This window comes from Puntigrus tetrazona, chromosome 20, assembly GCF_018831695.1.
Source record: "Puntigrus tetrazona isolate hp1 chromosome 20, ASM1883169v1, whole genome shotgun sequence".
NCBI classification, from domain to species: Eukaryota; Metazoa; Chordata; class Actinopteri; order Cypriniformes; family Cyprinidae; genus Puntigrus; species Puntigrus tetrazona.
The window spans coordinates 7,979,501-8,000,804 of record NC_056718.1 but is presented as its reverse complement, the minus strand read 5'-3'; the positions used below and the strand labels follow the sequence as shown (position 1 = coordinate 8,000,804).

The 21,304-nt window shown below is 40.0% G+C and overlaps 4 protein-coding genes across 5 annotated transcripts; all 4 read left to right on the top strand.

Moving 5' to 3' along the window:
* Positions 1–273: 273 nt before the first annotated feature.
* On the top strand, positions 274–2,214 carry jun (Jun proto-oncogene, AP-1 transcription factor subunit). The gene is made up of 2 exons (XM_043219113.1): positions 274–477; positions 642–2,214. The coding sequence occupies exon 2, from the start codon at positions 642–644 to the stop codon at positions 1,545–1,547; it is 906 nt and encodes a 301-aa protein (XP_043075048.1). The 5' UTR covers positions 274–477; the 3' UTR covers positions 1,548–2,214.
* A 2,152-nt stretch (positions 2,215–4,366) lies between these two features.
* LOC122324580 (CARD- and ANK-containing Inflammasome Adaptor Protein) lies at positions 4,367–8,208 on the top strand. Its single transcript, XM_043219112.1, has 2 exons — positions 4,367–5,965; positions 6,892–8,208. Exons 1-2 carry the CDS (start codon positions 4,382–4,384, stop codon positions 7,741–7,743), a joined length of 2,436 nt encoding a protein of 811 aa, XP_043075047.1. The 5' UTR covers positions 4,367–4,381; the 3' UTR covers positions 7,744–8,208.
* Positions 8,209–8,495: 287 nt separating this feature from the next.
* si:dkey-86e18.1 (uncharacterized protein LOC557342 homolog) lies at positions 8,496–14,914 on the top strand. 2 transcript variants are annotated; one of them, XM_043219116.1, is made up of 6 exons: positions 8,496–8,588; positions 8,774–8,814; positions 8,899–8,973; positions 11,499–11,688; positions 12,621–12,881; positions 14,300–14,914. In XM_043219116.1, exons 1-6 carry the CDS (start codon positions 8,522–8,524, stop codon positions 14,305–14,307), a joined length of 642 nt encoding a protein of 213 aa, XP_043075051.1. In that variant the 5' UTR covers positions 8,496–8,521; the 3' UTR covers positions 14,308–14,914. The 2 variants fall into 2 exon arrangements, with proteins under 2 accessions (XP_043075051.1, XP_043075050.1); XM_043219115.1 differs by lacking the exon at positions 14,300–14,914 and having other exon boundaries at positions 12,621–13,996.
* A 2,840-nt stretch (positions 14,915–17,754) lies between these two features.
* On the top strand, positions 17,755–20,126 carry faslg (Fas ligand (TNF superfamily, member 6)). The gene is made up of 4 exons (XM_043219114.1): positions 17,755–18,381; positions 19,118–19,163; positions 19,263–19,319; positions 19,395–20,126. Exons 1-4 carry the CDS (start codon positions 18,085–18,087, stop codon positions 19,799–19,801), a joined length of 807 nt encoding a protein of 268 aa, XP_043075049.1. The 5' UTR covers positions 17,755–18,084; the 3' UTR covers positions 19,802–20,126.
* The last annotated feature ends 1,178 nt before the right edge of the window (positions 20,127–21,304 follow it).

Here is a 21,304-nt window from a genome sequence, read left to right as displayed (position 1 = left end):
TCTTTGTGTCCCGCCGCCGCCACGGTCTAAAACAGCTAAGCGGGTAACCAGATATTCAAAAACAATACGTAATCCCACAATGCACCACTTACAGCATTACCTCATCCCATCAGCCACCGCGAGAAGAAGAATCTTCTGGGTGGTCGTCTAGGCAACGCGCCTTATCTGAAATTGGAACGCCCAGTAAATCGCCTCCAGCCAATAAGAGACGGCGTGCATGACATCATTGCTATTTTTAGTGGGCCAGCGGTAGCAGATAAGGTTTGCCTCCACGCTGGAGAAGCTCAGAGTATACAGATCTCGCCACGGCGAAACATCTAGGCAAGGCAGCCCGAGCTAAAATAAACAAGAAAACTTTTTCGGCTGAGCGCCGTCTGTCCGCTATCCTCTTTGAGACGCCGCGGAGGGAGAAGAGCGCTCTGTCCGCGAGAAGAAGAAGAAGAAGAGTTCGGGGCGCTGCGCGGTAACTTTTACGCAGTAAGTTTCTCGCGGGACGGGGGAGTTTACGAACTTTGCGATTCTTCTCGCTTTTGTCTCCGAGAGCGCGGCGATCGTTCCCGAAAGCGGACACTTGCTCGAGTTTGCGACACAGACCGCTTTCCGAACTAAAACGTTTCGTTTTCTCTTCTATGTCTACCAAGATGGAAACTACTTTCTACGATGACTCTCTAAACAGCGCTTTCTCTCAGCATGACAGCGCTGCTTTCGGATACAACCACAAGGCTCTGAAACACAACATGACGCTGAATCTGACCGACCCGGCCGGCAACCTGAAGCCCCACCTGAGGGCCAAAGCCAACGACATCCTCACCTCCCCGGACGTGGGGCTGCTCAAGCTGGCTTCGCCCGAGCTGGAGCGGCTCATCATCCAGTCCAGCAACGGCCTGATCACCACGACGCCCACTCCGACCCAGTTCCTGTGTCCCAAGAACGTGACGGACGAGCAGGAGGGCTTCGCGGAGGGCTTCGTGAGGGCGCTGGCCGAGCTGCACCACCAGCACATGCCCAGCGTCACCTCGGCTCCCCAGACGACCATCAACAGCAGCATGGCACCCGTTTCGTCCATGGCGGGCGGCGCGGCGTACAGCTCCTCCATGCGCTCCGACCCTCCCGTGTACGCGGACCTGAACACGTTCAACCCCGCCATCGGCGCCGCCAACCCCCCGATGAACTACAGCGGCGCCCCGCCGCAGCACGCCGTCCAGCACCCGCGGCTTCAGGCGCTGAAGGAGGAGCCCCAAACGGTGCCCGAGATGCCCGGCGAGACGCCGCCCCTCTCCCCCATCGACATGGAGAGCCAGGAGCGGATTAAAGCCGAGAGGAAGCGCATGAGGAACCGCATCGCCGCCTCCAAATGCCGAAAGAGGAAACTGGAGAGGATCTCCCGGCTGGAGGACAAAGTCAAGACCCTCAAGTCCCAGAACTCCGAGCTGGCGTCCACCGCGAACATGCTGCGCGAGCAAGTGGCCCAGCTCAAGCAGAAAGTCATGAACCACGTCAACAGCGGCTGCCAGCTCATGTTGACGCAACAGCTGCAGACTTTCTGAGAAGAGCCGAAGGACGTTTGAGTTCACTTTAATAGACGCGAGGGACACGGTTCGGGGGCCGGACGTCTGCGAGCCGGCGCGAGCCCGCTGGGACCGGGAGCGTCCGGCCGGCCGCCTGCCGAAAAAAGGATGCTCCGACTGGACTTTTGGGAAGTGCAAAACTTCAAGAGCTCGGTCCGACAGAGACAGAGGGCATGAGACTCGCTCTGTTACACGCTTTACTTTCTGACGAGAAAAGAGACTTCTCCTTGTTCACTTCGACCAGGTCGTGCATGGACCCATACGCTTCAGAGGAGCGCTCAGTATTATAGGAGGAACACGGGGGACGATGGGGATATACATGTCCGGCTCACCGAGCAGGAAGCTGTGTCCGCTAAACTTTTGATAAAAGCTGCCTGACTTCTGAGTTACACGTTGTACTTTTTGTTCTTAAACTGAATGGAATTGACTTTTTCTTTGAGTTAGTCCAGCTTCAGCGGTTTCTTTTTTTTCTGAAAAAGTTCATTAATGAGGTTTCACTCATTGTTATGTGTAAATAGGATCAACCGGGAGTACTTAAGTTTACCATTTGTAAGTAAAGTACAATATAATTTTTTATGTTCGTTTTCTGAGCACCTCAGAAACTAATCGATATTTATGAACTGTAATAAAATATGTGAAACGAAAACTCTGTCTCTTTTGACTTAATGGAGGTCTCGTGTGTGTGTGTGTGTGTGTGTGTGTGTGCGTGCGTGTGTGTGTGTTCACCAAGGCAAACTTGTAGTGACATGTTTTGGGAGAGACTGCTTGTTTGGCAAAATCCACAAACACTGGGGATGAATAGGCAAAGCAGAGGATGTGAAAGAAATGTTCATCAATTGAAACCATACTAGCTATTCAATAGCAGCCTGGTAATAACAGTGTGTTCTGAATGCAAACTGGCTTAATTAAATTAAAACATTCAAACAGAAATGATGAACTTTTAAATGCAATAACACGACGATTAACAACTACCATCGTGCGACGTAGAAGTAAACTGTAGAAACAAAGCATTCCTTTAGACGCTGGCACGTTGTTGTCCGCTGAAAAAAATCAAGTTCTCTATGGTTTGTGCAGGGTTGCATACAAATGTTCATTAAACACAATTCCTCTTTGTACCAGCAGAGGGAGCCCGTCCCCTTTTAAAAGATAAAGTACATTAACATCAACATTACGTACAAAGAGGCGACATTACAAAGCAGCATTTAAACTAATATATATATATATATATATATATATATATATATATATATATATATATATATATATATAAACTAAATTAATTGTTTTAACAGCTTTAAGATGATCTTGTAAGATGAAACACTTAGAATATACTGCTGAACCTCTTTTTTTAAACCAATAAAAAAGTATTTAGAGGTTACAGCGATGTGGTATTTTGAAAGTAATAATAATGATGTAATAGAAAAATATTAATTCATTTTATTTTTTGTATAGCATATTAAAGAAACCAAATAGTGCATCTTTTAAAAGCAAAGATGGACACCGAAGCGCAGCCCCATGGATAGACGAAGATTTCAGTTTCTGGGATACTGCTCCGAGCAACTTCTGCTTTATTTAAATTAAAGACTTTAATATACGTGCGTAAAATGATTGTACTCGACCTTTTCGTACATATGAAATGTGTTTAATTCGCATTTATGGCCCACAAAGTGCCTCGGTTTTTTTTCTTTACATTTGACGTATCACCACACACAAAGGAGGCAGGTAAAGCTCTAATTTCATATTCAGGTCACCGACACAGATTAATATTTAGCATCTTTTGGATCCCCTTATTTCACTGGCCAAACTTGGCAAACGATGACATCATACCGGAAAAGCGGCACCTACCTATCCATATTAGGCAAGCGCGCGGTCGGAAGACCTACGTCATCTGAAGCGGTGGGCGTGTATTACGGGAAGAGGAACTCCTCGGATCGGACTAATCTCCATGAGACCGTCAGACAGACCTGTAGTGCGCTTCTAGCGTTGGGATCGAGATGGGATTGATCGCTGATCCAACGCGTGACCAAAAGATTAACACAAAGTGAAGCAAAGACTTTTCTAGAACGCATATATTCTGTGCTTTCTAGCCAGCCTACTTAAAGTACAATTAGATTAAACAATGGCAAGTGATGAGAGTAAATGTTCTCTTTAAGATGACAACAACATAATGAGTTTTATAAGTAAATAAAAAAAAGGGTCCATTTTGTTCATGTACAATAGTTGAAAAAGTGTCAGTCCAGTCACAATTAAATCACAATTTTACACACAATTGTTACATATTTTAAAAAAGGAAAAAAAAACAGACCTTTATTAAAAAAGCATACTTTAAAAAGGAACTTATTACAAAAATACTTGAAAATATATACTAAATGGAACTTAATTTAACACACACACACACACACACACACACTATATATATATATATATATATATATATATATATATATATATATATATACACACACAGAAAGTTTATTCATATAATTTATACTATAAATACAATTATACATATATTATGCATGCATAATTTAAGTACACTTAGGTGGCCTCTTAAATTTATTAGTTTAATACAAGTGCAAATGAAATACAATTGAGCTCACGTCTTTTTCACAAGGTATAACATCTGAAAAACTGCACTGTTGCTCAGACACTATAAACTCAAATACAAAAGACAACCCATGTCATGGTTACAGTATCCATGTAGCAGGTCTCTTGTAATATTAGATAAGGCAGGACATCTAAACAGAGAAATTGACTATGCATTTTATCAAATAAATAAAAAGATAGATCATCAACGTGCTTTTTATTGCTTCATGGTTTTAAACTATAATCATTTTCATCAGGATGTTATAAACGTACTGCTGATTTTTTTACTTTTGTTTACTTTATATCTCGTTGCCAAGATACAATTCGTTCTTAGTGATAAAGACACAATAAAGTTCTTTCAGAAAGAGCTCTGCTTTTCCAAAGCTCACTGGTTTCCTTCAGGGGCTGACATGGGCTCAAGCAGCTTTACCAATCCTTATGCGATCGAAGTCATACGGACGAAGAAGAACGAGCTGGTGAGCGGCATTTTGAATACAGAAGATTTGGTGGATCTCCTCATTTCAAACGGCGTTCTTCAACCCGACAGCCGGGCGCTGATGTCCAGCATCTCTGCACGAGAAGAAAAGAACTGCAGGATGTTGAACATCTTGATCTCGAGAGGAGAGCGCGCCTGCCGCATCTTCTTCTACCCTTGTCTGAAACGAGTGGAACCTGACCTTTACCAGCACATGAGAACTTACGTAGGTGGGGTTAATGAGGGCATCAGAGACGCACGGAGACAGCTGATAGGATATCTCCTGGAGAAGGACAAGCAAGGTCTTGTCAAATACTCAAAACCCACCAAGGAAGCTGCTCCTGAAAGAACCCAACCGAAGTCTCCGGCGAATAAGGCCGCATCCTCAACAGAACGAATCAAACAAATCCCCGAATGTGAAAGTGAGCACACTGCCATCCTCAAAGCCGTATCTTCAGGCGATCTGTATCTCCTCCAGGAGCTTCTCAGAGGACTGGATGTCAATACTGCTTTGTCATCAACCGATACTCTGCTGCACCTCGCTGCTGAACATGGTAAGGAGGCCATCGTGTACTTTCTGCTCAGGCAAGGCGCCGAACTGAACCTGAAGGACCGGGAGGGTCGTACTGCCCTGCACAGAGCTTCAGAACGAGGCCACGCTGCTGTTGCTCAGGCCCTTGCCCAGGCTGGTGCCGACATCCATGCTACTGACCTGATGTCAAAGACCCCTTTGCATCTGGCCGCTCAAAAAGGACACGAAAGTACGCTCAAAGCTCTAGTGCACGAGGAGAAGAAAAGCCTTATGAATCAGACAACCGTTCTGCACATGGCGGCCATTGAGGATGACGCAACACTGGCAGAGCTTCTTCTCCGAAACGGAGCTTTAGCAGACACCAGGGATGGCCAAAGGAAGACGGCTCTGTATCACGCTGTCCGGCACGGGAATGAGAAAACCGCCGCCGTGCTGTTGAAGGCCGGAGCGCAGGTGGACTCTGCCATCGTGGACGCTGCTTTCGAGCTCAACAGGAAGTCTCTGTTGACTCTGTTTCTGAGGCACGTCCAGAAGTCCATGTCTCAGAACGAGATCACCGCTGCTCTTTTTAAAGCGGTGCGGAGGAACTTGGACGGGGTCGTGGCGGCGCTTGTCGATCATGGCGCCGATGTTAATAGCTGTAATGAGCTTCAGTACACACCTATGCTTCTAGCCGCAGAGCTGGGGAATGCTGAGGCCTTCAAAGTACTGGTCTCAAAAAAGGCCCGACTGAATGAAAGACTGCCAAACCAGATCTCTGGTCTGCACCTGGCTGTCCAGAGCGGAAGCATGCAAATCGCACAGGTAAATGACTTAATAATTAATAAATAAATAAATAAATAAGGACTCCACAAGTATATATTTATTATTTACATTTACTTTATTAGATATTGAAACATATATTTCATATTCATTCTGCTTTCTGATCAGATATCTAGATACAAACAATTAAATCAAAAAAAGATTTGAGAATAAAAACACAATAAGCAGGAAAACTGACAACAAGATTTGAAACTTTAGGGCTTCCAGAGTTAAATTTATAATAATTGAATAATGTAACTTAATTTAATTTATTTTTATTTATGTACTTTAGGTTACTGAATTTGTTATTAGTTACATGTATTTTATATTTACTGTTTCATTGTGCTTTTTGATCAGATATCAATAGGCTAATTATTATTATTTTCTTTTTTTTTAACAGCCCAGGCCTAGTATTTAATATAAAAACAAATAATAAATAAAGTCAATAAACCAATAACTAATAAATAAAATGTATAATAATAATAATAATAATAAAATTGATTGTTGTTATTACTAAGTAGTAATTTATTAAAAAAATTGTATATATATATATATATATATATATATATATATATATATATATATATATATATATATATATATATATATATATATATATATATTTATAATGGCAAACAAAATTTTGAAAATATGTTTTTTTACATTATCACAGTTTCAAGGCGTTTTATTTAAGAATTATACAAATGCCAGTACATTCTTGGTCCCTTAAAGGGGTGCATGTAAACATTATATAGGGCATAGGGCAAAAATAAACACAGTGATGAAAGCTCATCATATTTGGGGTGATCATCCTGGGCAACAAAAAAATAAACCTAATAAACCACCATTCAGCAATATTAAGCAATATTCAGCAATATTAAGTGACATTTATTTTGAACATACATTTTAAATCCTCTGTTCTACCCCAGATATTGCTGGATAAGGGCATAGACCCAAACATCAGTGGCCCTAAAGATCAGACCCCTCTCCATCTCAGTGCATCACATAACCAGCCAGCACTAATGGCATTGTTGTTGCGTGTGGGGGCTCAGATTAACTCCATCACGCAGGATGGGTTCACCGCCCTGCACCTCGCCAGCCAGAGCGGCCACACTGAAGCAGTCGCCCAGCTGCTGGAGGCCAAGGCCGACATCCACCTCAAAGACCGACAGGGGAGGACAGCCCTGCACTGGGCGGCAGCACGAGGTGACGTGAGCGTCATACAGCTCCTACTCGCTGCTGGGAGCGACGCCAATGCCACTGAAAAAGAGAAGAAGACCCCACTGCACCTGGCCGCGATGGAGGGACACCCCGAGGCAACTTCAGTGCTGCTGGCCGGTAAAGCTAAAGTCGGAGCTAAAGACATGGATGGCTGCTCTCCTCTGCATTATGCTGCTCAAAAAGGGAAGGAAAGAGCAGCTGGCGTTCTTCTCTCGTCTGGTAAGAGCAGGATTGTGGATGACAAGAACGTGTGGAGGAGGACTCCGCTGCATTTAGCTGCAGAGCACGGTCATGAGACGCTGGTGGGCTTCTTGCTGGAAAACGGGGCCAAGATCAACTGCCTGGACAACAATAAAGATACACCTCTGCACTGCGCTTGCCGCGACGGCCGCGTCGGAGCAGTGCAGACGCTGATAAACTGGACAAACGGAGAACGAGCGAACCTACAGGCAACCAACAACGTGAATAAAACAGCCCTTCAGGTGGCAGAGGCAGAGGATACGCAGGCTCACCAGAACATAAGCACCCTGCTGAAGAAGAAGATGTTCCTTGTGAAATAAAACTAAACATGCAACAGGATCCTGTTAAATGTGTTTGGCAGAAAGCTACCTCAACCGATTAGCAGCTTTCACTTTTTAGCATTGTCAGACTAGTATTAGAAACAGTACGTAATTAGCATGACGTATACTATACATGATGTTATACACGTGATTTAATGGTTATAACGTTTACCTCTCGCTGATCCTCCTAATAAAGCAATTCATGACTTCGTCAACAGGTGTCCCTCAAACACAGCATTTGGGAACTTCGAAATAAACCCGGAACTTAAATATATGGGAAAATAAATGTAATTTCTTAGGTTAGATAAACAATATAATATCTTATGTCAATATGATCACGCTTTTAACTGTAATAGCTACATATTTCTCAGTGTATATTTCTTTTATAGAAGTACATTTCTGTAAACACGCAAAGTCTAGCTTTCAAAAGCCGCTTAACATCAACCAGTTCATCCCTGAAAATATCAGTTTTGGACAGAATACACCAGATTATTCTAATTGATGGTTTGTCACTTAAAACGCCATTTTTGCGTAACGGACGTTAGCTCTTTTTTAAAACGTTAGTTTTAGTTACGCAAACTGTTCTTGTGACAACTAAACGTTATACAACGTATATAAACGTAATGTTTTTTTAAGCAACAATTTTTTTATGCATTGTATAAACGCAATGTTTTGTACACGCGGTGTTAAAAGTTGTACGTAGGTTGAAACGCCGTGTCATGTGACCCGTCTGTCTGTCCTTGTCACGTGACTCCGTGTTGACGGAAGTGCTTTGGGAATGGCGAGAAACGAGGAGAAGCAGCTCGGAAAACTCAATCGCCTCTGGCTCCAGAAAGAGAGAGAGGGTACGAGACGCATTTGCAGGTTTATTTACACCGAGTTAATGGCTCCTAACGTGAAATGACGGAAGATGCGAATGTCTGCGTAAAGCCAGCAAGTTCTCGCTTCGTTGTGCACGTGGTCAGTTTGCTGCATTCATTTTTTTATTATATGCATTTTATTATAACGCATCTGTTTTTTTTATTCCCAGAGGGTCGCATTAAAGATGTTCACGTGTCAAGGCCAAAGCTTGTAAGATATCTCTTTCGTTGCCATAAGTCGTTAAAACGAGTTAATGCCGTTGACATTATATTAATGAACATTACTGACACGCAGGGGACGTTAAACTCAGCGGCAGCGGTGAAGAAGTGGATGCCGAGCATCAAGAAGGAGATCGAGTACTATCTGCAGGTACTCTTCATACTTTCAACATGGGAAAAATAGGGAAATGGTACCATCTGTCGGCGAATACACTTATTGAGGCACAAAATAAAGATGACAAATAAATAAATGAAATACTACCATACATACATGCGTGAAAAATGTATTTAATATAAGTGAAGGTGCAACTTTCAACCACTTTGCAACACACTTGTGCTTTATGTTAAATAATACCAACTCATTTCCGATTCTTGAACACTGATACAGTCGTGGTCATAAATATTGGCACCCATACGATCAAGATCCCTGCCTAAAACACAGTACAAAACGTAATACATTTAATGGGTATAATAGGAATTGCATTGGTTTTATTGTATAATGGTGTCTGCTGGTATGTAATGGATTTTATTCGTGAGACGTCTATTCTTATTAATGCCTAAAAAAGCCCAAAACACACTAAAAAAAAGGAATAATGAATAATAAGGCTTTAAAATGTGGGGAAATATCATTATGAAATAAATTTTCTCAAATACACATTGGACCCAATTTATGGCAGCCTTAGAATTCTTATGAGTAAAATATTTCTGAAGTTTATTGTTTTATATATATATATATTATATATATATATATATATATATATATATATATATATATATATATATATATATATATATATATATATATATTATATAAAATCACAATTCTGAGCACTTCAGGTTGATTACGGACTTGTCCAGCCGTGGCTTCCTGTTTCACTGAAATTTAAAGGATAATCAAGCTTCACAAATGAGTGATTGGCTTTAAGAATAGAGCTTAACCAGTGATAATTCCCATGTCCACCACCAGGGCAATAATTAAGAATTTTCTAATCAACATAAAATATTACGCAACTGACTGGATCAGAAACCCTTAAAAATAATTGTTAACCAGCACCTACATCACCACGTTGTTTGGGATTTTTAAAAGAAAGTTAAAGATGCAAAGAATGAACAATGCAGAATCATTTTTGCAACCTTCTTTGATCATATTTGCCAAAATGTATGGCCATGACTGTACATGAAACATGAAATCAATTATTATTTAAATTTATATACATTCATACTTACTGATTAAATTCATACTTAATATACTTAATACATATTTTTTAAAATAAAGTACATTTTTAATTCAAAGTAACTATGAGAATAATAAATATTTTAAAAGTTATGGTTCTGATTTTAATATAAAAAGTTACTATTCAGCAAAATCAAAAATTTAAAACAAATGTGTCATTAGTATGCTTGAATCGGACCATCGAAGATCAATAGCATAGACATTATATGAAACAAGTTTAAATACTTAAATAAAATGTGTCTTATTTAACATATTGATTTATAGCAAGTTTGTATAACATTTTTATTTTGCCTTTAACGGTTTAATTCATTTTGAGGAACACTAAATCAGTTTTTTTTTTTTTTTTGCAGGTGAGATAAGAAATAGCATGTTCACATATAGTCTAGACCTGCATCACGTTCACACAACGCCTCTGCACTTACTCCTGTTTTCTCTCAACATGGCAAAAACGAGGACCCTTTTCACAAACCTGCTATGATGCATTTCAACGGTCGTCAGCATCGTAAATCATTGAAAACGTTTTATATAATTTTTGTAATGTAAATCAATAGATTACATTTAAATGAAAACAACAACACAAAAATAGTTAATGTTAATGTGAGGGTGTTAAATAGAGATAAGTTTTTTTTTTCTTTGACTGAAAGTTTATAACACTGTCCAAAAAATTCATTTGTGCTACTCTCCCGATTCTGAATTGCGTGCGTCTTGTGGAGGAACATTGCAGCTAGAGCTACTTATCTCTTTTAATGTCTGTGACGATTCACACAGGTACTGGTACCTACTCAAACCAGTCTTAATGCTCCAAATGTAAACGCTTATTATAGGTGGACTGTACTGATTCAGGACAAGCCAAAAACACAGTTTGGAAAATGGATTCATGGTGCGCTTGCTTATTATATACATTTTGTAAATATAAAAACACAAAAAAATATTGACTGCAGCTTTAACCCAACTATGACCACTTCCCCTGCTTAAAAACATAAAAATGTGAAAAAGGTCTATACCAGGGTTGCCAGTTTTTTTCATCAAAACCTGCCTAATTGCTACTCAAAACTCCAGTCGCTTTTTAAGGAGGGATTCCTGGTAAAATCGAGTACCAGTGAGGTCATATACATGTTTTTGCCAGGGTTCCCAAGATAAAAATGGCTATTTTTCCCATCCAAAAACACCTCCTGCTGGCAGAGAATGAATGTGCATATATATATATCTTCACCCATCTATCTTAGATGGGTGAAGTGCTGCCACACATAGAGTGTAAGTTTGAGGGAAACACTGAAGCAGGATCATTTTAATTGACATGAACTGGGTCAAGCACAAATCCAAAAACGCAATGTGTGGTTTATTTGATTACGAGTCTCACACATTTGGTTAGAAGAAGACTTGGATCTGTCGTTTTATTGATAGCTGAGAATAGTTAACAGCTTTGCATCCGTGTTTTGCAGCAGTCGCAGTTATCTCACTACCCTGAGAGGAAGATAGACGAGTTCCGCCGGCATATTGAGGATCTGGAGACTGAATACAAACGCTTCCTCAAGAAACTACGCTCCCTGGACCCTACCTGCAAACACAAGCCTTGGGAGCCTCGAGCATATGCCAAGAGGAGGCAGGATCCAGTCAGCAATCAAAACACCTGTCAGTCAATATTGACAAAGCCAACATCGTCTAAAGTTTATCAAACAAAAATGAACAATTTTTGAAAAATCACTCGCCTTCAGGCCATCCAAAATGTAGATGAGTTTTGCAGATTTGCACAAATTTAGCATTACATCACTTGCTTACCAGTGAATGCTAAGTTTAGTATTACATCACTGTATGGGTGCCGTCAGAATGAGAGTCCAAAAAACTGATTAAAAAAACAGTAATCCATGGGTAATCTACATGTGATCCACAGTAATCCAGTCCATAATTTTACAACTAGTAAAGTGAAAAGATACATATTTGTAAGAAACAATTCCATCACTACAGTGTTTTAACTTTAAAAGGGACCTCAGACACCAGCGTTTTAGCTTAAGTGAGATGGAAACGATCTGCCATGTTTCGATGCCAGAGCAGATATAGACAAGAATGTCTCCTATGCCATTAAGGTGCTTTGTTGTTGAATTTAATAATGATCATAACAGTCGTCATTTACTCCTGACATCTGAGCCGCTGAAAACACACAGGATTTCTTTTCCACAAGGACATGTGCACCTGATCCAGTTAAATTTTACACCAGACTGCTTTGTAAACAAGGGTCAGTGCAAACTAGGTTGTGCTAAAAAGTTGTTTATGTTTAAAGTATAGATTGGTGGCTTAACTACTGTTTGGCCTCGTTCTGACGGCACCCATTCACTGCAGAGGGTCCATTGGTGAGCAAGTGATTGCAAAGCTAAATTTCTCCAAATCTGCTCTGATGAAGAAACTCATCTACATCATGAATGACCTGAGGGTGAATAACTCAGAATATTTGTATTTCCAGGTTCCATGTCAACATCAGAATACATGTAGACCTTAATGTAGAACAGTATAAACCTAAATAGAAAATGATGTGCAAATAATTGTAGTCATCATTTTTTTTTTCTTAGCTAAAAAACTGTGCCTCCACGGCCCAAGCAGTCCTTGCAGAGAGGAAGAGGATGTTAATGAGGACATAGACCCAGAGAAAGCAGGAAACCACATACCTCAGACTGTTATAATACAAGAACTACACGCCCAGTCAGCTCCCGCTACCGCCCAAGCCCCCGAGCCCCCAGACCAGGACCTCCCGCTGCGCTTCGATCAGTCCCGACTCGCCGTGGCGGTGGCCAGTTCCCGCGTGGCTCTCGCCGGGCAGCAACAAGACACAGGTACACTGACACGAGTGCTGCTCACCGGCCTGCCCAACCTCCACAGCCTCCCGCTGGCACAGACGCTTCAGCCTCCCGGGGCCGAAACAGCCCAGAGTAAATCTGAACATTTACTGGGACTCGGCTGCTACTCCTCGTCCTCAGAGGAGGAGATGTAGTTTAGTTGAATGCACGGCGCTGCACATTTAAAGGGACAGTTCGCTCGTAAACACAACCGTCATCATTTACTTAACCTCATGTCAACCCAGACTTTGAATAATCTTCGGAAACACAAATTAAGATATTTTGAATGAAATCTGAATGGTTTATGTCCCTCCAATGAAAGTCCAGGTAACCAGCTTGAATATAAGTCTTTTTATTGATGAACAGATTTAATTTGCACACACAAGAACCAGTGAGGTTTGTTTTTATCATGTGACACAAAATCTGTGATTGTCATATGGGATTTGCTGCATGTGTTATATATCTAATAAAAAGCCTATATTGCAAATAAAACAAATAAAGAGTCCCTTCAAACAGCTTGGATTAAACCGCTCAGTTGATATGGGTTCCTTTGGTTACCTGGTCTTTCAACATGGAGACTGAAACCTCTTATTAGGTTTCATTCAAAACATCTGTGTGTCCTGTAGATGGGTAACTGATGACAGAATTGTCATTTTTGGGTGAACTATCCCTTTAATATTTAACATTTGATATTCAAACTATATCTGATGCACGAAAGTGAAACTTGAAAGTAAAACATGTTCGAGTGAAACCTGAAAGCTGTAAATCACCTGTGTTTGTGTGTTTATAATATTTGTCTTAACCCAGTTTAGTCTAGGCTATGAATGCGTTAAGCAGTGCTAAGAAGAGAGCGGAAATGGTTAGTTGTGGTTAGACTAGAATTCTCAATGGGATATAAGCGATAACTTGTCAAAAACAAAATATGAAGTGTTTACTTTTATGTATGTTTATCTGAAGGGCTCATCTTCGGAATCTTTAAAGTTTCAATTTCAACCACATAGGTTTTTACAGGTTTGATGCTGCAAACATTCTGTTTACGTGATATTCACTTGTACTTGACAAAATAAGTCATGGACCGGCGCTTTAAGAAATAAAGAAAACGAAACACTCAACTGAAAAACTGTTAATGTAACGGTTTATAATCATTAAAGCGCCACTAAGTCAATTCAAGAATCATGTTCGCTGAAAGAAGCCTTTTTTGATGCACTTAAGTGCGCTGAACCGATTATGTGAGAGTATTTCTATGCAAACCCCAAAGTTTCAGATTGACATGAATTTTGATAGTGCGTGCTCCACAACAGGCCTGATTAAAATGACTGCGAGACTTTTAAAAGTTCACTACGTGCTAAAATGCTGAGTCAGAGAGAGACAGAAAGATGTCTGTGTTCACCAATAATGCATCATTTTTCCAACAGTTTGGTAAGAGAACTAGGGCTTCGCACTGCGGCCCACGATCCGACCCCAAAACCCCTCGTACATCAGCATCAAGAACTGCTTAGCAGGCGACACTTCTGGGAAACTGAGCAAGAGCAGAGCGTTGTTGCCAAGCAGCGGCGGTGATGTCTTACTCATTCAGAATGTCTGCGTGTGACTTCTAGTGCCATTGGCTACATTTTCTCGCACGGCAGACAGGGTTTCCCATACCTGTGAGGTGAAGTATGAAAACTGATGCAACTGCTGCACACGTCCGTTATCAAAAAAGACAAAGTTTCCCTTACAGAATTTATGACATTTTCAGCTCTTTTTTTTTGTCATCCATGACATTGAAATGCCTTGGAAAAGGCTTTGCTTGCGGTATACGTTTTGAACGTCCCACATCGTTACAATGACTAGTCATGACACGTGTGTATTTAAATACATATATCAATATAATCGAAACTTAGCTATTATAACTGCCTCATTGAGTTCAGTATAGATGAATTATAGCTGCTCTTAAAACTGATAATTTGGTCACACTTTTTTTTACAGTCCTGTTCCTCTAGGTAACTAGGTAACATTGAACCCGCCCGAAGCTAAGCCTAACCCATTTAGTTACTTTATATTACCTAGTAACTTCTTAGGTTAATACATCTAAGTGCACATATTGTTAAATAAAGTGCAACCTAAATATAAATAAATGTAACTAAATATGAATCTAAAGCATATAGCAATAGGAAATATGCAACATTTTCAAACAATTTAGGAATATTAAAATATGAATCACAAATAAGAAAATGTATGAAATTTTACACACACACACACAAAATATATACTAAATGTGTTTGTATTTACACAGTACTCACACATTATGTGTATAACATGTCCATATCATTTTTTATTTAGGTTTAAGTTTACTTATAGTTAAAAGTACAACATAAAGGATGTTATTTACTATTATTAAATATATTATTTATTTTATTTTATTCATTTTGACTTATGGCTTATTTTATTTGAAGTCTTTTTTTAGGCTAGATATTGAATTAAATGTTTATATATAATAACTGTATTGAAAATGGTTTGTATTGAAGACTGCAAACCTCATCCTTTATGGTAAGTTCTTTAATTACTGGCTTTTGCAGCGTCATGCGTGCTACATGATCACAATATTCCATTTGACGATTTTTGTGGCATCGCTGCTCAAATGACTGATTAAATCATAACTTGATCCACTTTTGCTTTTGCTCATGGAAGTAATGCAAATTTCCACCGTTGGGGAGTTTACACTGCATGGGCTGAAACTCCAAATGCAAACAGGCATCCAAGGACTTAAAACAGTACTGAGGGCAGAAAAGGAGCGCAGAACGTTACATGTCGAGCAATTTATTACAATACTAATGCTTTAACAGTCGTCGTATGAGCGGTTATATGAGACTGAGGCCGAGCTGCTGACAAAAATGGCAGATTTTTCCGGGAAGGCCTAGCAGCGATGACTTGCAAAAGGGCATGCAGCGGGTTGAGGGGTTTAAGGTGATGCCTTTTCCTGCCTCGCTTGGTTTCAACCACATTATTCACCTCACTGTCATAGTCTTAACCATTCTCATGCAGACCCCTGAGATTGCATGCTACAAGATCGAAAGCGCGCAAACACACTCATATGCGCAGACAGGCCGTTTCATGTGGCAGCTCCTGTTCTTTAGTGGTATGTGTAATTGGGTTTACTGAAACTCGTTTTCCGCTGCATCACTGTTTACAAACCCTCGAGCAAATCTCTTTAATCGTTAGACAGCATATGAATAGGAACAAAGAAAAATATTCACTCGTTTTTTTTTTACTACTGGAACTCTAAGGTGTTTAAACAACACTGTTTTCAACTAAAAACCTTTTATGCAGTTTGGTCATTCCTTTGCATTTCGGGAGCTTTAATGTAATCTAACTATACATAATTAATTGGGTGTATATGGGTGTCTTGCCAAAACATATTTTTAAAGCGACTGACTGAATGTGAATAAAAACACTGCAAGTTAATCATAGAAAGAGAGCAAAGAGCATTTACATTAAGAACATTTTGACTGAGGATCTAAGTCAAGCACTCTCTAAACTCCCATTAAAATCACTGAAGCTGTTTACACTATGACATCAATATATTACAGACAGATCTTCACTTTGATGTTTCTGATGAGAGAATTGACTCACTGATTGAACGAGCATTTTAGAGGTGACTCATCTGGACACCTCTGATTGGTCATTGCGTTCATAAGCTCAACAGAATCGCGTGACATGCACATCGCTGTAAAAACTCGTCTGTCTGGAAAGATTATACATGGGACGCCTCTGCTTGAAAACCTGACATTAATTAGTCATTTACAAGAGAGCTGAAACCATTTATTTGCCATTTATAGATTTTGCATCTGAAAGAAAGGCATAGGCACAGTCTCTGGTCATTGTATAAATCATATGCTTTCATATTTGAAAAATGATCACAAGATCAACTTTAGGATGGTTTCTGTGCAACATTTTATTAATGTGGTGTAACATAACTATTTCCTCCCATCTCTATTGTTTTTAATCCATTGGAGAAAAGAAATAGTGAACATAAAATAGAATAATGCCATCGGTCACCATTTCTATTCTTTAACCATGTTAAATATCTAATAAAAAATAAATAAATCCTTAATGTTAAATGGATAAGCATAAAAATAGGAGGATTAGATGCAGTATGTCACACAATCAGACAGTGAATGAGCGGTGGGTTTGACACAGCAGGCCATGTCACAAATTAACCCATCTCACAACTCGACAAAGTTTCTATTCTCAGTCAACCTTTATGTTCAGTGCATTATGTGATGACTGACAGGATGCTGGTGGTCTTTAAAAAGGCATGTGGCCCTTCTGAAGAACTCTTTCTAGGTCACAGGCAACCCTTCGCCTCATATGCAGATGACATGTCACACTGACCTACGGAAGAGCCTGAGACTTACAGTAAAGCATGATTTGATTTGTTTTAGTGCATTAATGGATGTGCCATCGAATTAATACAAAAAATGTACTACTACTAATCAAATGCTCAAACCAAACTTGTGCCAAGAAAAGGCACAGTTCATTCCTAAATTGATTCCTTTTATGGAACAAAATATTACAAAATATTAGGGTTTTTTCTGGTACAGCATCGCAGTTTGTTAAGGCTGGTTCCTCTGCAAATATTAAAAATCACCATAGATGTAGTCCAAACTCCAGGTTCTAATTGAATAATTCAGTCCAGTTTATTGCATTTACTGATCCTGTTATCATTTATTTTTTATTAATCAGTTTGTATGAAAAAAAAAACAAAATTGTCCTTTTGGGCTAAAGGGTTGCTTTAAGAAGTAGATCACGAATCTTAAGTTGTGAATCTTTTATTCATATGCTACATTTGCGAGCGCAATTATTGCCTGCAAGTGCACAGAAGACTCGAGATGAATGGTTTCCTGTCCGTGATGTCACTATTGCTATACCCTTTTCAGATACGTCTTGCATATTGTTTTGCCACAAATGCATGCAAATGCTGATACAAAAAATAAATGATAATCCTTCCTGTGCATGAGTGTGCTTGAGAGAAAGGAAGAAAGGATCAGAGACAGAGAAAGAGTGAGATAGACGGTGTGTGTGTGTGTGTGTGTGTGTGTGTGCACAAGTGTGGGTGGGAAGTCTTAACCACACTGCAGGACCTTTTTAAAACTGATGTTCAGCACTACCTTTCTCAAGACATAGTCGCTCGTGACTCACAGATCTGAGCTCTGCAGACATGAACGGTAACTCCGGCCACCCGTCCCAGCCGGTGTTCATGGTGGATTCCGGCGGGGGTCACCCTAAACAACCTCGGTATTACCATCGGCAGATGCCCAGACACACAGAGCCGCAACTGGTGCCCTGCTGGACATTCCCCCCTGCCCGGGCCGAGACGAAGAGAAGAGGCTTGGGGAGAATGAACGCTGGGATGGCCTGGGTACTGATAATGATACTCCTGCTGGTTTTTGCAGCCCTGGGACTGGGAGCCTATCAGATCCTGAGGTTACAGAGAGAAATGGAACGGCTGTCACTGGTAAGAACTATGACTTAGTGTATTTTATTGTAATTTAATATATATATATATATATATATATATATATATATAAAAAGAGAGAGAGAGAGTGTGAGTGAGTTAGAGAATCAAAAATGTATTTTATTCAGTGACAAAATATCAACTAAGGTGTATTTTTAAAACATCTATAATTTCTAATCTTTTATACAGTAACATTTAATTTCAATAGAAATAGCAAAAGTGAAATATTTGGTTAATGCGATGAACTACATCTGTATGAAATAAATATGTTTAGGAAATAAACTCAGAGAATTATGCACTTTTATTTCAAATTTGAAATGCTTAAATGCATCACGGTATACCGACTTGCACATATATTTACACATCACAGTATTTGGAGGAGATGGAAGCTTTGGTTCCTCATACAACACATGGAAAGCAGCCAAGAGTTTTATCATTTATGTAATATGAATCATTTTGAGGCTCATGAGAGTATACTTTTTCAGTTTCCATTCCATAGTGTGCACGTGACTGAGTAGGACACTGTTGTGAGAAAAAAAAAAAAAGCTTGTGGTCACTGGTCATAAGGCTACAGGAAATCCTCTACTTCAAATGTTAGAGAAGTCTAACACCAGTCTCTCTTTTCGAAACTAATAGATAATTCACTTTACATATATCTATGTTTGCACTAAATATCCGCGTGAGTATTTTTTTGTACAATTTTTCATCCCTTTTTTTTTCTTCCCTCCAATGGCAGGAAATGCCCTCACGAATGCAGAGCATCGCTCCACAGAAACAAGTTGGTGAGTTGTGTGAGCGAGTTATCAAATATCAGTTTCATCCTGTGCTAAATCTTCTCTGGTTAACATGATGACCTGATTGCTCTCCTTATCATTCTGTAGGCCTAAATCCTGCAGAGCTAAACAGGAACAAACAAAAGTCTGCTGCACACTTGATAGGTAAGATTTGGTAAGAACTTGACAGTTTACATTTTTTTGTTAAAAAACAGTATCTAATCTGGATATTTTGTTCAGGTCGTGCAGACCAGAGCCCGTCCTCTGGAATTCTGAAGTGGGAATCGAAACTCGGCGAGGCCTTCACGGAAGGAGTCAAGTACATCGACGGCGGCCTTCAGGTCAACGAGACCGGTTTGTACTTCGTTTACTCCCGCGTGGAGTTTTTTTCACTCGAGTGCAACCCCAAAGATTTTTACGTTCACAAGATGAGCCTTCAGAGGAACAGCCACAACCGGACAATCATGGAAGACCACCGAGAGGGCTTCTGTTCGGTGGGGAGCGGACAGCCGTGGATGACCGGGAGTCACATCGGCTCGCTTCAGCATCTCAAGGAATCCGATCGCCTCTTTGTCAACGTCTCGCACCCCAATATGCTCAGCAAAAACTTTCACGGCAACTATTTCGGCCTCTTCAAAATCCAGTGATCGGTTGGGGATGTGGGATGTGAAGAGGCCAGCAGTCTCTGGACCACCCTGAGACCCTCAGAGCTTCGTTGCAGTGCAATCTGTCTGCTTGGCATTGTTAAATCACATTTGATTTTGAATGTATCTGTTGTTTTGGAAAGTTTTGCAGAAGAGTTTCAGACTGAGTGAACACTAATATAATTCTCTATTAGGAGAAAAGTAGATTGAATCCAAATATTTATTTTCTTTCAAATCTGTTTGTATATTAATATGATCAATGGTCACATTGACTGAGCAATATATCAATAATGGTTAATAAATATGATCAATAAAAGTTGTAAGTGCATAAGCTGTTGTTGATTTTGATTGGAGAGAGGGTGTCTCACACTCTTGAGTGTGTCGAGGTGTTTCCATGGCCACTGATGTTTGCATGCCGTAGTGGGTTGGATGACACTGGAAAGTATGCAGATTTTTGGTTGAACGTTTCCAAAGCTGTTTATTCTTGAAAATCTAAATCTAATTATCATATTCTAAATGAAGGAAAGAGAAGAGCTCAGAGATGGCTGTGAGTCGAAAGAGTTTCTAGTCAGCTGTTTCTGAATATCCTCTATGGACCACAAAGGCAACTTTTTGCAAGGTTGCGTCATTTCTGCAAAGACCCTCAGGCTGGCTTCACTGCAGTGCTGAACCACACATGAAGATTTAGGGGTTTTATGCAAGCGGTACACTTTGTTCTTCTATTCTCGAGCTTCCTTCCTGTGTTTAGTTATAGCGTTAACAGGGGTTAAAAATCTTTGGTGAGAAATGAAAAATATGCTTCTATCGCTCATTCATGCAACGATCAGCGAGATAAAGTGTTAAAGTTCTCAGTTCCCATATGTTATTTATAGCCACACACTTTAGAGTAGAAAGATCTCATCTCAGAGTTTGTGCTTGAGTGTTTTGCTCCAATGAAACTGTGTGTTATGCAGTACTGTGTGTGTTTTTGTCTTGTGAATCCATTACACCTCAGTATTCCACTTACTACGAGGGTGAGTGGAAACAAGGCCTACTCTTTCAGCACCTCCTTCTCTTTTGGACAGTGACAAGCACGCGCACACACACACACACACACACACACACACACAAAAAGGCATATACCCCACAGGAAGTGACCACTGGAGAATCATCACCTACAATTCACCTACAACTTTCTCAAACTCTGCTTGAAATAAATAAAAACCAAGGGCCATTAATAGCACACAGTGATATTTAACAATTTAGAATCACAGTCAATGAGATCTAATGTGAGACAGATGTTAATTTCAGTTTCTCACATCTGTTCAGTTCCAAAAAAGAAGCGTTTAGCTGTATGTAGAGCCTGATTTAGACAATAATTTATTGTTCACACTCATTGTATCCATTTTTATATATTATAATATGTATGAAAATATAATCAGAATTCTCTTGAATTTCTCAAGTCTCTTATGATCACCAAGGCTACAATAAAACAATATTTTAGTAAAATAAATATATAAATTATAT

Bases quoted from the DNA above. Each gene is read 5' to 3' on its own strand.
- si:dkey-86e18.1 (XM_043219115.1), top strand. From the start codon at position 8,522: ATGGCGAGAAACGAGGAGAAGCAGCTCGGAAAACTCAATCGCCTCTGG. The intron at 8,815-8,898 runs GTAAGATATCTC...ACTGACACGCAG, and splicing joins ACGTGTCAAGGCCAAAGCTT to GGGACGTTAAACTCAGCGGC. The intron at 11,689-12,620 runs GTCAGTCAATAT...TTTTTTTCTTAG, and splicing joins AGTCAGCAATCAAAACACCT to CTAAAAAACTGTGCCTCCAC.
- LOC122324580 (XM_043219112.1), top strand. From the start codon at position 4,382: ATGGTTTTAAACTATAATCATTTTCATCAGGATGTTATAAACGTACTG. The intron at 5,966-6,891 runs GTAAATGACTTA...GTTCTACCCCAG, and splicing joins GAAGCATGCAAATCGCACAG to ATATTGCTGGATAAGGGCAT.
- faslg (XM_043219114.1), top strand. From the start codon at position 18,085: ATGAACGGTAACTCCGGCCACCCGTCCCAGCCGGTGTTCATGGTGGAT. The intron at 18,382-19,117 runs GTAAGAACTATG...CTCCAATGGCAG, and splicing joins AAATGGAACGGCTGTCACTG to GAAATGCCCTCACGAATGCA. The intron at 19,164-19,262 runs GTGAGTTGTGTG...ATCATTCTGTAG, and splicing joins CGCTCCACAGAAACAAGTTG to GCCTAAATCCTGCAGAGCTA.
- jun (XM_043219113.1), top strand. From the start codon at position 642: ATGGAAACTACTTTCTACGATGACTCTCTAAACAGCGCTTTCTCTCAG.